The 12,755-nt window shown below is 37.0% G+C and overlaps 1 protein-coding gene and 1 non-coding gene across 5 annotated transcripts in view; both read left to right on the top strand.

The window, feature by feature from the left end:
* The window catches only part of RC3H2 (ring finger and CCCH-type domains 2), a 50,010-nt gene that overhangs the window by 19,084 nt on the left and 18,171 nt on the right, over nucleotides 1-12,755 (top strand). For all 4 annotated transcript variants that reach the window (XM_077768183.1, XM_077768182.1, XM_077768181.1 and 1 more), the window contains exons 5-9: nucleotides 2,289-2,464; nucleotides 6,512-6,712; nucleotides 7,414-7,546; nucleotides 7,653-7,771; nucleotides 9,582-9,694. In XM_077768183.1, the coding sequence (XP_077624309.1) occupies nucleotides 2,289-2,464; nucleotides 6,512-6,712; nucleotides 7,414-7,546; nucleotides 7,653-7,771; nucleotides 9,582-9,694 (742 nt within the window). The remainder of the gene's footprint in view (nucleotides 1-2,288; nucleotides 2,465-6,511; nucleotides 6,713-7,413; nucleotides 7,547-7,652; nucleotides 7,772-9,581; nucleotides 9,695-12,755) is intronic.
* Nucleotides 7,220-7,327, top strand: LOC144235082 (small nucleolar RNA SNORD90). The gene has a single exon (XR_013336137.1). It is a non-coding gene; the product is annotated as a small nucleolar RNA SNORD90 (small nucleolar RNA).

Genomic DNA, 12,755 nt, shown 5'->3' with positions numbered 1-12,755 from the left:
AAAAAAAAAAAAAAAAATTAAAAAAAAAAAAAAAAAAAAGAAAGTTAAACATAAAGTTACTGTATGACCCAGCAGTCCCACTCCTTGGTGTGTGTACCCCAAGGAACTGAAAACCGGTATTCAAACTAATATTTATACACAAATATTGATAGCATTATTCACAATAGTCAAAGGGTGGAAGCATTCCACATGTCCATCAGCTGATGAATGGATAACTAAATGTGGTATATCAATAAATAGAATATTATTCACCCACAAAAAGAATTGAAATACGTAAAATATTTTCATTTCTATATAAAATTAATATAAAAAGTTTTTAAAAAGGATTGAAATACTGATACATGCTAAAACAGATGAACTTCAAAAATATTTTGATAAGTGAAGGAAGCCAGAAAAAAGGTCACATTCTATGATTCCATTTATATGATGCATCCACAAAGGTAAATCCATTGAACCAGGCAGCAGGCTAGTGATTGCCAGAGACTGGGGGTAGAGGCTGTGGGGAGTGACTGCCTAATGTGTAGGTTTCCTTTGAGTTGATTAAAGTGTCTTAGAGCTAGACAGACATCTGATGGTTGTACATATGAATTCTGTGTTTTTAAATGTTTAATTTTAGGGGCTCCTGGATGGCTCAGTTGGTTAAGCATCCGACTTTGACTCAGGTCATAAGCTCATGGTTCGTGACTTCAAGCCCCGCATCAGGCTCAGATGTGGACAGCTCAGAGCCTGGAGCCTGCTTCAGATTCTATGTCTACCTCTCTCTTAGCCCCTCCCCTGCTCATGTTCTATCTGTCTGTCTCTTTCTCTCTCTCTCTAACTAAATAAATAACATTAAAAGAATTTTTTTAATGGTTAATTTTCTGTTACATAAATTTTGCCTCAATTTTTTTTTAAAAAGTCCTTGGTTAAAGTACAGTTTTGCTGGTTACTAGTTGTGAACCTTGACCTCAATGCCTCACTTGGAAAAGGAGGGGTTTCTGTTTTAATCCAGATTCTAGATGACCTCTCAGCTCTGAAAGTTGCACTGTTTTAAGAATCAACACATTTTTAACTTTTAATTTTGAAATGATTTCAGATTTACCTAAAAGTTGCAAGGATAGTGCAGAGAATTCCTGTATACTCAGTATCTGTATTCATTAATTTTTAATATTTTGTTATGTTTATTTTATTATTTGCTCTTTCGCTCTTTTCTGAGCCATTTGAGAACAGTTCGCATGTTTCAGTGACCCTTTACCCCTTAATACTTCAGTGTATTTCCTAAAAATAAGGATACCATCTTAGGTAACAACAGTATCTTCATCAGATTTAGAGAATTTAACCTACATACTGTACTACAATCTAGGTCACATTCCAGTTTTTTCAATTATTCCAAAAATGTCTTTAATGGAATTTATTTTCTTTCATAATGTTATCACTTACTATATTTGTCATCTCTTTTTAGTCTTCTTTAATCTGGAACCATTCTTTAGCTTTTCTTTGATTATTTTTTTAATGTTTATTTTCGAGAGAGAGAGGGAAAGAGCACACACACATGGGGGAGAGGAGAGAGGGAGATACAGAATCCAAAGCAGGCACCAGGCTCTGAGCTGACAGCACAGAGCCTGACGTGGGGCTCAAAACCCACGAACCATGAAATCATGACCTGAGCCAAAGTCAGACGCTTAACCAACTGAGCCACCGAGGTGGCCCTGATGTTGGTATTCTTGTAGAATATAGGCAGTTATTTTATTAAAAAATTCCTTAATTTGAGTTTATTTGAGTTTTATTGTTCCCTCATGATTAAATTCAGATTATACTACATACATTCCTGGCTGGAAAACAATACCTTCTTCAGGTATTGCATCTAATACCACTTTAAAATTATATGCAAAATTGTTTTGATAGGCAAAGTAACAAGTCTCATGCATTAAAGAAAAATTGCCGTTTATCATGAGAGTCCTGTGTGTCCTTTACGTGTTGTTTAATATGTCAGAGTATCTCCATGTATTTTGTAAATGAGGACTTTTTTCTTTGCGCTGTAACATTATTGTTATCTAGTTGATTATTAAATACCTAAGAAGATATATTTTAAGTTCTGTTGACTTGTGTTCCAGAAAGTCAGTAGAAATTATATTTTTGTTTGATTACTTACTAACTAAACTGTATTTTTGTATGTGGGATGTCCTCTTTTTGTACTAATGAAATACAGACTGGATAATGGACTGCCATAAACTAACACCCAGATAAGACTGATAGACATGATTTGCAGGTTTTCTCACTTACCATGAATTCATGTTCCTTATTTCTAGCTATGCAAGAAGAGGCCTTGAAGCTGGTGTTGCTAGCATTAGAAGATGGTTCTGCTCTCTCAAGGAAAGTACTGGTACTTTTTGTTGTTCAAAGACTAGAACCAAGATTTCCTCAGGCATCAAAAACAAGTATTGGTCATGTTGTGCAACTACTGTACCGAGCTTCATGTTTTAAGGTAAATAGCAAGCAACCGTCTAGATATTGCATGCCTATGTGTGAGACAGAGGCTTTCTAGAATGGTCTAGAGGTTCCAGAAATGCTGAATGCTAACAAAAGTTCAAAAGAAACTTTGTTTTCCTTCTGCACTGTTTGCATGTGTTGCTACCTGTTGGGAAAAAACATGTGAAGGTGTCAGAAACACAAACCAGCATAAGGAAACATTTTGGTAAACTTAATTCTCGGGATAGTGAAAGGAGACTAAAGAAGCCTTATTCAAATGAATTTACCATCTTAAAAGGGAAAATTACATAACAGTATATAAAAGTTGGTAAATGTTTCAACTTCCCAGTATTTTATCTTATTCCCTCTTGTAATTAGATTATGGTCTTTAATCTGAAAATGGCCTATAATGTTGCCTTCAGGACAAGAGAGTGAAAAGTTGAGGTACTTGCCCCACTCTGCATTTAGATGATGTCGTGTTTGTGTGTTTTGTCTTGTTGGAGAAGACAGAAGACAAACTGAGGGCTGATGGGAGTGGGGGAGAGGGGAAGGGGGGTGATGGGCATGAGGAAGGGCACTTGTTGGGATGAACACTGGGTGTTATATGTAACCAACTTGACAATAAACTATTTAAGAAAAATAAAATAAGTAAATATTCAACTGTCCAGTATAGTAGTCATTAGCCACAAGTATCTAATGAAGACTTGATATGTGGCTATTACAAACTGAGATGTTAGAAGTGTAAAATAAATACTTGACTTTGAAAAACTTAGTATAAAAAATGTAAAGTTGCTAATTTTATATGTACATGTTGAAATTACAATATTGTGAATACAGTGGGTTAATAAAATATATTACTGAAAAAAAAAAAAGAAGAACCCCAAGATATTTAGAAATGTAGTTTCGTTGTCTTATAGACTTTGGGTGGTCACAGGTACTGAGAGAAGTGGAAAGTGGGCTGAATTCTTAAAAATCTCTTCATGTTACAAGAGATTAGGTTGCTGGCTGGCTCTTGAGAAAGGCCCAGAGACTTGGAACTGGAAAGGCCCATTGGCTTCTATGAAAGTAAAACATCAAAATTTGAAGCCAATGCTCATTGAGGCTGTTTTGCTGGTTTTAATAGCCCAAGAGTGAAAACAGTAGAAATAGAAAAAAAAATTATGGAAGACTGCTTAGTTTGAAATAGCAAGTAATTACTAATGAAAATACGTTCAAGTGACCTCACTTGATCTCCTCAAGTGATCTCCACTAATGAGGCTTGGACATTGTCTGCCTGATAGTTACAGTGCTTGATTTTGTGCCCTTAGGATAACAATAGAAATAAATCTCTGGTTCCTCAAACATTATGTTTTTGGCTAAGCAACCACATTACAGAGATCATTTGTCATCCTAATGTGACTAACTGGGTTCTCACACTCTATTCCTGATTTAATGTGGGTTCTCACACTCTATTCCTGATTTAATGTGGGTTTTTTTTCCCCTCATAGGTATCATACTGATTTGTGGTTTATGACAGTCCTACATCTACAGTTGCTGCTAATAACTGACATTTGAGTAATACTAGTGATTATTGAATCACACTGGTGAAAGTGATTTCAATTTATTCTCTCATTTTATCCTCACTGCCCTGTAGTTTAACATGTTAAAGCAGTGTTTGGATTAATTAAAGGGTATCAGGCTGACTTAACTGCCAAAAGACCTCTCTTGGGTGTCATTTACTCTAGTAAAGTCCCCTAACTGGTTTACAGAACCACCCTAACCAAGGTTAATACAATAGATGATGAATTTTATTAATTCGTAATGAGAAGTGCAACTTTTATATGACTTAAATGATCATATTGTAGATTCTGTCCTGCAGAAGAGTATCAAACCTTTGGTTCCTTAGCATGGAGTCAGAACAAGGGGAGTTAATGATTCTAATGTGTGATGCAATGGTTTCCAACTGAAGGTGAGCATCAGGATTATCTGTGGAGTTTTTAAAAGTATACCCATCCCCAGATACTCTGATTTGGTATACCTGATATGGGATTTGAACATTCATAGATACTTTTTAATTATGTGGTCTTCCAAGTCGGAAATTGTGATTACCTGAAATTCTGTTTTTTAATACTTCCCAGGTGATTTTGATGCATATTAGTAAGAACTTTAATATGACCAGGCTCTATTAGCCACCTGTCTCCATTTTTACTACTCAGATGGATAGAAGCTTTTGCTGCCTAAGAGGCACCCTGTACCTGGTACATGGTTATTTGGAAGAGTGCTACCATCCTCTGGTTCTTGGGTTTCTTTTTACTGTTTTTTAGGTTGGTAATCCTTTTGTTTCCTCAGTGTTTCTTTAAAGGTTGGGTAAAATATAGATTTTTGTGACTTCTAAGTTATATACTCTATTATACCTATGATTGTGTTGATTAGAATTGTGGGTATCCCAAACTTTTCTCTCCTTTTTTTATTGTAGTTTATTGCCAAGTTGGTTTCCATATAACACCCACCCGATGCTCATCCCAACAAGTGCCTTCCTCCATGCCCATCACCCATTTTCTCCTCTCCCCCACCCCACATCAACCCTCAGTTTGTTCTCAGTATTTAGTAAGAGTCTCTTCTGGTTTGCTTTCCTCCCTCTCATTAATTATTATTTATTGTTAATTATTTTTCCCCTTCCCCTCCCCTATGGTCCTCTGTTAAGTTTCTCCTGTTCCACATATGAGTGAAAACATATGATATCTGTCTTTCTCTGCCTGACTTATTTCACTCAGCATAACACCCTCGAGTTCCATCCACATTGCTACAAATGGCCAGATTTCATTCTTTCTCATTGCCATGTAGTATTCCATTGTATAGATAAACTACATCTTCTTGATCCATTCATCAGTTGATGGACATTTAGGCTCTTTCCATGAATTGGCTATTGTTGAAAGTGCTGCTATGAACATTGGGGTACATGTGCCCCTGTGCATCAGCACTCCTGTATCCCTTGTATCCCAAACTTTTCTATAATGTATTTATATATTCCCACAGAGAATTGTGAACTGATGCTAATAACTCTCAGATGGTAACATAATTTTCCCATCTTCATGTTCTTGGAGTCATATTATTGCTGCCTCATGCCAATAGAACAATAGAACAATAGGAATAACCAGTGGTCTGAGGAAGTTTTCATTTTACCAATGAGAAAATCATGATTTTGAACAGTTTGTTTTGTTTTAGAATCTCTACTAGTCCCAGGTCTTCTGAATCCTAGCCAAGTTTCAAATTTCATTGTGTAGTCATTTATTGTGGAAATTGTCTAGTCATATACCTACATGTTTGGATAATTAGTTTCAGTAGGATATATGAAACTCTGTAAACTTTTGAATTTATGCTTTTTAAATCGCTTAGGTCAGGTATAAATTAAACCTGTATGATTGTTTTTGTGGTGATAGAAAATTTCTAATATAGGTCTACCTGTTGATCAGAGTGAATTATCATTCATTTGCTTAAAAGTCCTCCATGACTTCCCATTCCCTTCAGGATAATATACAAATTTCTCACTGTATTTTATAAGGCCTCTGTGATTCTTCTCCAGCCTGTATCTTAGCCTTTCTCTGTGCTCTGCCTTTCATTTTTCTATTTTACCACTTGCTATCATTCTAGGATTCTATTTCTCAAGTGGAAACTCCTGTTCATTCTTCAAGACTCATTTCATTCAGCATTCAAGTGGGGGAAACCTTCTCTGTTGCTCCTTCTCCCACCAATCAGATTGAATTGCTTTTCCTTTGTATTGCCATGGAGCATTATAATAGCACATGTACTACAATTTTCTGTTTACAAGTGTTTTCTCTATTAGCTGCTGAGCTCATTGAAGGAAGGCGAAACTATGTCCTGGGTTATGTAAGTTCTGCTTTGTTCCAAAAAGAATTTGTGATAAGGACATTATCTTCTTTGCACTTTCTTTTGTGTGGTATCTGATTCATAATAGGTGCCCCCAGTCAAATCCTCCCCCAAAAAGAATTGATTGGAGAAGGGGAGGAGAGCAGACCAATTCTGATGTTTGTTTTTTTCCCTCCTTTTTTTTTTTTTTTTAAAGGTTACCAAAAGGGATGAAGACTCTTCCCTGATGCAGCTAAAAGAGGAATTTCGGAGTTACGAAGCGTTACGCAGAGAACATGATGCCCAAATTGTTCATATTGCTATGGAAGCAGGACTCCGCATTTCACCTGAGCAGTGGTCCTCACTTCTGTATGGTGACTTGGCACATAAATCACACATGCAGTCTATCATTGATAAGGTTTGTGAAATTAGTAATGTATATTATAGATCGTTGCTGTTCCATTGAAGAGCACTGCAGTCTTCTGAAGGAACTAAAGAGACAACTAGTTAGAGATTCATATGTTTTTAAATATTAGCCTTTTTTTTTTAATCTGTTTATTTTGAGAGAGAGGGTGCATGTGGGGAGGGGCACAGAGAGGGGGAGAGAGAATCCCAAGCAGGCTCCATACTGTCAGCCTGTAACCCAACTCAGGGCTTAAATTCATGAACCATGAGATCATAACCCAAGCCACAATCAAGAGCCGATGCTTAACCAACTGAGCTACCCAGGCGCCTCACATATTAGCTCTTTAAATTGTTTTATCTTTATTTCTTTTTATAATTTTTCAAATAAACTTACAAACTTTTCAAAATAAATGAAGGAAGCCCATAGGGAAGCAAATATAGGATATTAGCATAAAAGCAGCTGACTTACAAAGTCTGTTATTTGCCTGCATTCAGACCCCAGAGAGCTAATACAGCTTATAAATAAGTTTTCTAAGTGTCTAATGATGAAATTCATAGGGCAGATTCTGAGGTGAAAATTTCATTCATCAGTGATACTCCTATGGAATCTGAAGACACTTGAAAACCTGTTTAGTATGTTGGCTAAATGAAGCATTCAAATATAGATTTGTCATAAGAACCAGAATAAAAGCTGTTCTGTTTTTTGTTTGTTAGCTGCAGTCTCCAGAATCATTTGCAAAGAGTGTCCAGGAATTGACAATTGTTTTGCAACGAACAGGTGACCCAGCTAACTTAAATAGACTGAGGCCTCATTTAGAGCTTCTTGCAAACATAGACCCTAACCCAGGTATGTGGAAAAATACTCGCTTTATACTTTTACCATCTTTGAGGTAAACAACACAAGAGAGTTACTGCTAACAAACTCTTCCCGTTACCTTGGTGGCTTATTTTAGATGCTGTTTCACCAACTTGGGAGCAGCTAGAAAATGCAATGGTAGCTGTTAAAACAGTGGTTCATGGCCTTGTGGACTTCATACAAAATTACAGTAGAAAAGGCCATGAGACACCTCAGGTAAGCAAGCATATTCATTGCACTTCTGACTGCTTTTATCCCTAACGGGTTCATTGTGAACAACTTGAACAAGGTTAATGGACTTCTTATGTGACTCTTCTGTTTCTCTTATCTCTGTTCTTTTAGGAGAAACTCAAGTTTTAGTACATCTGATAAGTAGTTCATAGCATAGCACCCAAATGTTTTTGACCAAGTATAGATCATCGATTCCTTCTAGGCGTTTTGTCTAATTCTTTTCTAATGTAGGAAAATTGTCACTTTTTTCTCCATTGCTCTCATACAAATGAATTTCTATTTGTAAATGTGTGGAATTTGAATTTTTAAAGTATTTGCAATATACTTGAGAAGGAATTGTTTAAGGTATAATCTAATAATGATGTCCATTTATTACATTACTGTGAGTCAGTTCCTGTGTTCAGTATTTTACATACATTACTTCTAATCTTCACAGCAAGATAATTGCTGTTCCCAAGAAATTTAAAGAGCTTAAATAACATATCTAAGGCCATTGTGGCAATAAGTGACAGAGCTGAGATCAAATCTTCTCCAAAGTGATCTTTCCACTCTTCTACGCTTATTCTACTAGAAAACATTATAATATTCAAATGTTAACTGGAAGAGAAATGTTTTCTCTTTTTATTTATTTATTTTTAAATTTTTTTAATGTTCATTTATTTTTGAGAGAGAGAGAAAAAACATGAGCAAGGGGCGGGGGCAGAGAGACAGGGAGACACACAATCTGAAGCAAGCTCCAGGCTCTGAACTGTCATCACAGAGCCCAATGCAAGACTTGAATCCATGAACCGTGAGATCATGACCTGAGCCGAAGTCAGATGTTTAACTGACTGAGCCAGCCAGCCAGGCACCCCTATCTTTTTTCTTTTCTTAAGTTTATTTATTTTTGAGAGAGCAAGTGAGAGTGTTTGTGTGGGGGACGGACAGAGAGAGAATCACAAGCAGCCTCCACTCTGTCAGCACGGAGCCCAATGTGGGGCTCCATCCCACAAACTGTATCATGACCTGAGCTGAAATCAAGAGTCGGGACACTTAACCAACTGAGCTACCTAGATATGCTGATAAATGTTTCATCTTATTAAGGTCACAGAAATAACAATGGCATCTTAAATCTTGATGCAAGTATAGCAGATATGATGAGGTTTTTATATTTGCCTTACTGTTTTTTGTGAATTTAAGTGGCTCTGAGCCTAAAGAGAGTGTGGTACTCTCAAGCTGACAAATAAATTGGTTTCATAAATTTTCACTCTCAAGGGAAATTATATTCTATCCTTTCTGGGAAAGTTTAAATGGACAAAACTTATGGCTTTTTTTTTTTTTTAAGTTTATTTATTTATTTTGAGAGGGAGGTGGGGCAGAGAGAGAGGAAGAAAGAGAATCCCAAGCAGGCTCTGTGTAGCTCAAACTCACAAACTGTGAGATTGTGACCTGAGTGAAATCAGGAGTTGGATGCTTAACTGACTGAGCCACCCAGGTGCCCTGCTTTTTAAATTGCTTGTTTTGTACCACAGTTTTAAGACAGAAATTAATTGATGAGAAAATTTTTTATTTTTGTGGTCATTGTGTTGTCTGTCAAATAAACAGACATAACATCTGAACCAGTTTCAGATAGTCCTCAGAAAGAATGTCTGAAATACCAATATAAAATTGTACTGTGTGATGTGTAATAGGAAACGGTGGAATGGCAGTTGTTTTCAGCACAAGAATTACCTTTCTGATGTGAAAAAGAATTAAAGGGGTAATCTGAAATCCCAAGAGTCCTCACTTTTCCACATATTGTTTTTCTGTTTTGTAGCCTCAACCAAACAGCAAATACAAGACTAGCATGTGTCGAGATCTGCGTCAGCAAGGAGGGTGTCCCCGAGGAACAAATTGTACTTTTGCCCATTCTCAGGAAGAGCTTGAAAAGTAAGTTACAGAATTGTTTTTCATATGGGTTTAATTTTGGGTCATTATGAAAGTGTTGTATGTAGTCTCAAAGTTTCTGGTGAGTTTCAAAGATGTGATTAAGTTCATATTGTAGACTTCTTTATATTGCAAGATAATCTTTTGAAACTCTACCTTCTCGCTTCTGGAAACAAGATTAAAATAAATGACTTACAGCTTTATTTAAGGGTCATACTTCTAACCATTATATAGCTAGAATCCATGTTTTTGCTAAGCACCTGCACAGAACAAAAGTACCCCTCTGCAATCTTACTTGGTCAGGTTCAGTTGAAGATAAAATCCCAGGTAAAACAGTACTGCAGATACATTTACTGCAGATACATTTTCTTTATATGGCTTTTGGCCTTTTTAATGTTCTTTTTTCTTCATCTTCATTTCTCTGTCCTCTGGGTAATCCTTCTTTTTTCCGTCCATTTATCCACACATAGAAGTAAATTAATATAAGCTATATTATATACTGTCCAAGATTTTGTTTTTTTAATCAAAACATTCATCATTGAGATCTTGCCAAAAAATTGATTCCAGCCTTTCTTTTGAATACCTGGCCTATGTATCAACTCTTAATAGACCTCTCCCTTTTGTTTTTAGACACTTTATTTTTTTTATTTTTTATATTTTAAGTAGGCTTCACACCCAGCAAGGAGCCCAACATGGGGCTTCAACTCACGACCCTGAGATTAAGAGCTGAATTGAGATCAAGAGCTGGATGTTTAACAGACTGAGCCACCCAGGCACCTCGTTTTACACTTCAAACTCAGATTGAACTTATTTTCTTCTCCCATACATCCTCTCCCACCTTCCATTCTGCTATCCTCCAGTGTACTTTGTCCAGTCAGTTAAATACCACGTTAAAGGAATCGTCTTTGTTACCATTCCCTCATCTGCTTATCTTAGTCACCAAGGTAGTTCAGTATCTTTGTTTCTCAACTCTTCTTTCCAGCCTTATAGTCCAAGCTATCATCCCCTTTTCTCAATCCACTGTTGCTTCCTAGTCATCTTACAGTTATTGTTGCCCACCCCCAATACCATTATTCCCTACAAAACAGGGAGAACATTATATATAAGGCTCATTGCAGATAATGAGAAACAGGTAGTTTCTCATTTATCCTGTGGATAAAGTTATAAAATCTAGATTTGGATTCAGCATCATCTGTGTACCTACCTTTCTGATCTCATCTCACAGTGCTCCTGAATTGTATTCTACACTGAGGCCACGCTTATCTTCTGTCATTGCCTCGAATGCACCATTCTTTTTCCTATCTCAGGTCTTCTACGTAATGCTTTTCCTTCTGGCCTTGCCTTTGGAACTTTTCTTTTGCCTACCTTACCCTTCACTTTTTCAGTGGTATCCTCCCAATATTGCATACTAAACTAGGTTCCTCTTTGTCCTGCCAATCAAAATTATGATTAACTTACGGTAAGTTATAGTGAATGGCAAACTTAAAAAAAATTTTTTTTTACATTTATTTATTTTTGAAAGGCAGAGAGAGTGTGAACAGGGGAGGAGCAGAGAAAGAAGGAGACAGAATCTGAAGCAGGCTCCAGGCTCTGAGCAAGCTGTCAGCACAGAGCCCAACGCAGGGGGGTTCGAACCCATGAACCGTGAGATCATGACTTGAGCCCAAGTCAAACGCTCAACCAACTGAACCACCCAGACGCCCCTGGATGGCAAACTTTTATGTAAAGGTCCAGGAAGTAAATAGTTTCACTTTGGTGGGTCATACGGTGATTTCTGTCACAACCACTCAATTCTGCCATTGTAGCAAAAAAAGCCACCATTGTGCATAGAACAGACATGGGCGGGGCACCTGGGTGGCTCAGGCAGTTAAGTGTCCGACTTTGGCTCAGGTCATGATCTCACGGTTTGTGGGTTCAAGCCCCACATCGGGCTCTGTGCTGGCAGCTAGCTCAGAGCTTGGAACCTGCTTCAGATTCTGTATCTCCCCCTCTCTGACCCTCCCCTGCTCATGCAGTCTCTCTCTCTCTCTCAGAAATAAATAAAAAGCATTAAAAAATTAAAAAAATAAAATAAAACAGGCATGGCTATATCCTTTACTTATAACAAACAGGCAACTTTGGCCCCTGCTCTGTTTACTGTCTGCCTTACTGTGGAGTAAGCTCCATGGCCTGCGTTTATCTTGTTTTTTACGGACTCCTCTCCTCAGTTGCTAGCATTGGGTCCTGTACAATAATGAGCTACATAGCAGCAGCAACATGATAGAAGATATGTGTGTGTGCGTTAAAAAGAAGAGTAGAAACATGCTTCTCTTCTCTGTTTTTCCCCCCTACTGAAACAGTCTGGTGAGGCTACAGGGTTGCTAAGACATAAAAATGCTGTTTGCACCCAGTCTAAGGAGTTCTCTCTACAGAGTTTTACTTCAGGATGAGTTTTGAGACTTTAGGAAATCTATTGAGCTTGCCCATACCTGAAATAGAGCTTCTTAGCTAAAGTAGAACATTTTTGGGGACTTTGCTTGGAAGTACTTAGACTTAAAAAAGTCACAGGAGGGGTACATGGTGGCTTAGTCACTTAAGCATCCAGCTCTTGATTTCAGCTTAGATCATGATCTCACAGTTCTTGAGTTCGAGCTCTGCATTGGAGCCTGCTTGGGACTCTCTCATTCCGTCTTTCTCTGCCCCTCCCTACTTGGACTTGCGCGTGTGCTCGCTCTCTCTCTCTCTCTCTCTCTCTCTCTCAAAAATAAATATTTAAAAAAAAGTTTATTCAAAAAAAAAAAGAGAGAAACTATGATTTCATTGTCTTTCCACCTATAACTGGTACCCCAGCTGAAAATCCATTTTACCTCCTGTATCTTCAAGCTTGCTTTCTACTCTCCATCTCTTGTGCCTACTTTAGAATTTTATTACCTCTTGCCTGAAATTATAATATTAATAGTAAAAAAAATTATAAACAAATTAATTGGTCACATTTTGTGTCAGGTACTATTTTTAGTGTTTCACATGTATTTACCTAGTTTATCAATTTTTTTTTTTTTTTTTTTTTTTTTTTTTTTTTTTTTTT

The sequence above is a fragment of the Crocuta crocuta genome, unplaced genomic scaffold, assembly GCF_008692635.1.
Source record: "Crocuta crocuta isolate KB4526 unplaced genomic scaffold, BGI_CrCroc_1.0 scaffold35, whole genome shotgun sequence".
Classification (NCBI taxonomy): domain Eukaryota; kingdom Metazoa; phylum Chordata; class Mammalia; order Carnivora; family Hyaenidae; genus Crocuta; species Crocuta crocuta.
This window is presented reverse-complemented; position numbering and strand designations above follow the sequence as displayed.